At 45.9% G+C, this 1,797-nt stretch overlaps 1 protein-coding gene across 3 annotated transcripts; it reads left to right on the top strand.

Moving 5' to 3' along the window:
• Nucleotides 1-324: 324 nt before the first annotated feature.
• On the top strand, nt 325-1,329 carry LOC105086530 (C-reactive protein). 3 transcript variants are annotated; one of them, XM_064477645.1, is made up of 3 exons: nt 325-388; nt 639-770; nt 1,137-1,329. In XM_064477645.1, exons 1-3 carry the CDS (start codon nt 325-327, stop codon nt 1,250-1,252), a joined length of 312 nt encoding a protein of 103 aa, XP_064333715.1. In that variant the 3' UTR covers nt 1,253-1,329. The 3 variants fall into 3 exon arrangements, with proteins under 3 accessions (XP_064333715.1, XP_064333716.1, XP_010975353.2); XM_064477646.1 differs by having other exon boundaries at nt 639-771; nt 1,171-1,329; XM_010977051.3 differs by having other exon boundaries at nt 639-1,329.
• Nucleotides 1,330-1,797: the final 468 nt, after the last annotated feature.

Here is a 1,797-nt window from a genome sequence, read left to right as displayed (position 1 = left end):
ACTTCTTCATTCTTCCTGTCACAAAGAATTGGTGATTCAGTGGTTACAGGAGTTTGTAATAAGTTACCCACATTGATTTCTCTGTTTTGGAATTATTTGCTTCCCTTCCTCCCAGAGCCCTTACACTTGCCGCAGGAGACAGTGTTGGAAAATCATTTACATAGTGGCACAGACTCCCTGACTCCTTTGGATATAAATCCAGGCATGATGGGGAGGCCTTGAGGCAAGGGATCCAGGACCTCTAGTCCCTGAGCTTTCAACCAAAAACATCTTCTCTAAGAGGGTGAATCAAGATTCTGGTAACACTGGCAGCAGAGAGTGACCATGGAGAAGCTGTTGTGGTGTTCTCTGGTCCTGATCAGCTTCTTTAATGTTTTTGGCCAGACAGGTAGGGGCTGCCCAGGCTATACCTGGGATTTGATCTGAGCAATGGGGTTGGGGCCCAAGATAATACAAACTAAAGTCAGGGGAATATCCAGCATGGATGAGCATGTATGTGTGTGTGTATGTGTGTGTGTGTGTGTGTGTGTAACTAAGGAAGAATCAGTCTATTTCTTGATCCTAAACTCTATTATATGTTAAGGGATAGATCTTTGTGAGCTCAGAAACTTCTCATTTCTCTGTTTTCTGTCTCAGAGACATGCATAAGAAGGCCTTTGTGTTTCCCAAAGAGTCAGATAATTCCTACGTATCCCTGAAAGCACCACTAAAGAAGCCACTCAAAGCCTTCACTGTGTGTCTCCATATCTACTCAGAACTGGCCTTGACCCGTAGCTACAGCATCTTCTCTTATGCCACCAAGAAACAAGCTAATGAGATCCTCATATATTGGTCTAAGGGTAGAGGGTATCTTTTAACAGTGCATGGGACTGAAGTAGTATTCAGGAGTCCTGAAAACCCTCTGGCTCCAACCCACATCTGTGTGAGCTGGGAGTCCGACTCTGGGATTGCAGAGCTCTGGATAGATGGGAAGCCCATGGTGAGGAAGAGTCTGGAGAAGGGAACCTCCTTGGGGACAGAAGCAAGCATCATCCTGGGGCAGGATCAGGATTCATTTGGTGGGGGATATGATAAAAACCAGTCTTCGGTGGGAGACATTGGAGATGTAAACATGTGGGACTCTGTGCTGTCACCAGATGAGATTAGAACTGTACATTCTGGTGGGACCTTCAGTCCTAATGTCCTGGACTGGCGGGCACTGAAGTATGAAGCGCACGGTGAGGTGTTCGTCAAGCATCAGCTGTGGTCCTGAGCCATGCCATGGACCTGGGGGTGCTTCCTGGCAATTACACTTTGTGGTTCTGGACTTTCCCCACCCCCTGTATACACACTGCGGGCCTGCTCTGTGAACACAGGCTTTTTGCTTCCCTGCTCTGGCTTCCTCAATACTGGAGATGAAATTTAAGTGTCTGCCTTGGGGGACTCTGAACTATATTGGGAAGCTTTGTCTAGCAGGCTTAGAATTGTGGGTGCTTTTGTTTTTGTTAATTTTTTTTTAAATTGAAAAGATCTTAGAGATAATCCCTTACCCTCAGTTAGATGAGAAAATCGGGATTCTGAAAGGAGAAGTGTTTTTTGTTTTTTTAAAAAGTGAAACAGTGAGTCTTTCTCTGAGCTGAGAAGGGAGCGCTGGACTTCTATCTAATTTCCTATCCAGGACTCCCCAGAAAGTAGGAGGGACTTGCCCACATTCACAGGGCTCTTCAGTCTCAGAGTTATGACATTGGCCCAGGTCTTCTGAAATGGGAAATCTAGCCCTACTGCACAGTTCCTCAACTTTCTCAAAGTACCCTGGAA

The sequence above is a fragment of the Camelus dromedarius genome, chromosome 23 (genome assembly GCF_036321535.1).
Source record: "Camelus dromedarius isolate mCamDro1 chromosome 23, mCamDro1.pat, whole genome shotgun sequence".
Taxonomy (NCBI): Eukaryota; Metazoa; Chordata; class Mammalia; order Artiodactyla; family Camelidae; genus Camelus; species Camelus dromedarius.
The sequence above is the reverse complement of the archived record's forward strand: the minus strand, read 5'-3'. Positions and strand labels throughout refer to the sequence as shown.

Bases quoted from the DNA above. Each gene is read 5' to 3' on its own strand.
- LOC105086530 (XM_010977051.3), top strand. From the start codon at position 325: ATGGAGAAGCTGTTGTGGTGTTCTCTGGTCCTGATCAGCTTCTTTAAT. The intron at 389-638 runs GTAGGGGCTGCC...TCTGTCTCAGAG, and splicing joins TAATGTTTTTGGCCAGACAG to ACATGCATAAGAAGGCCTTT.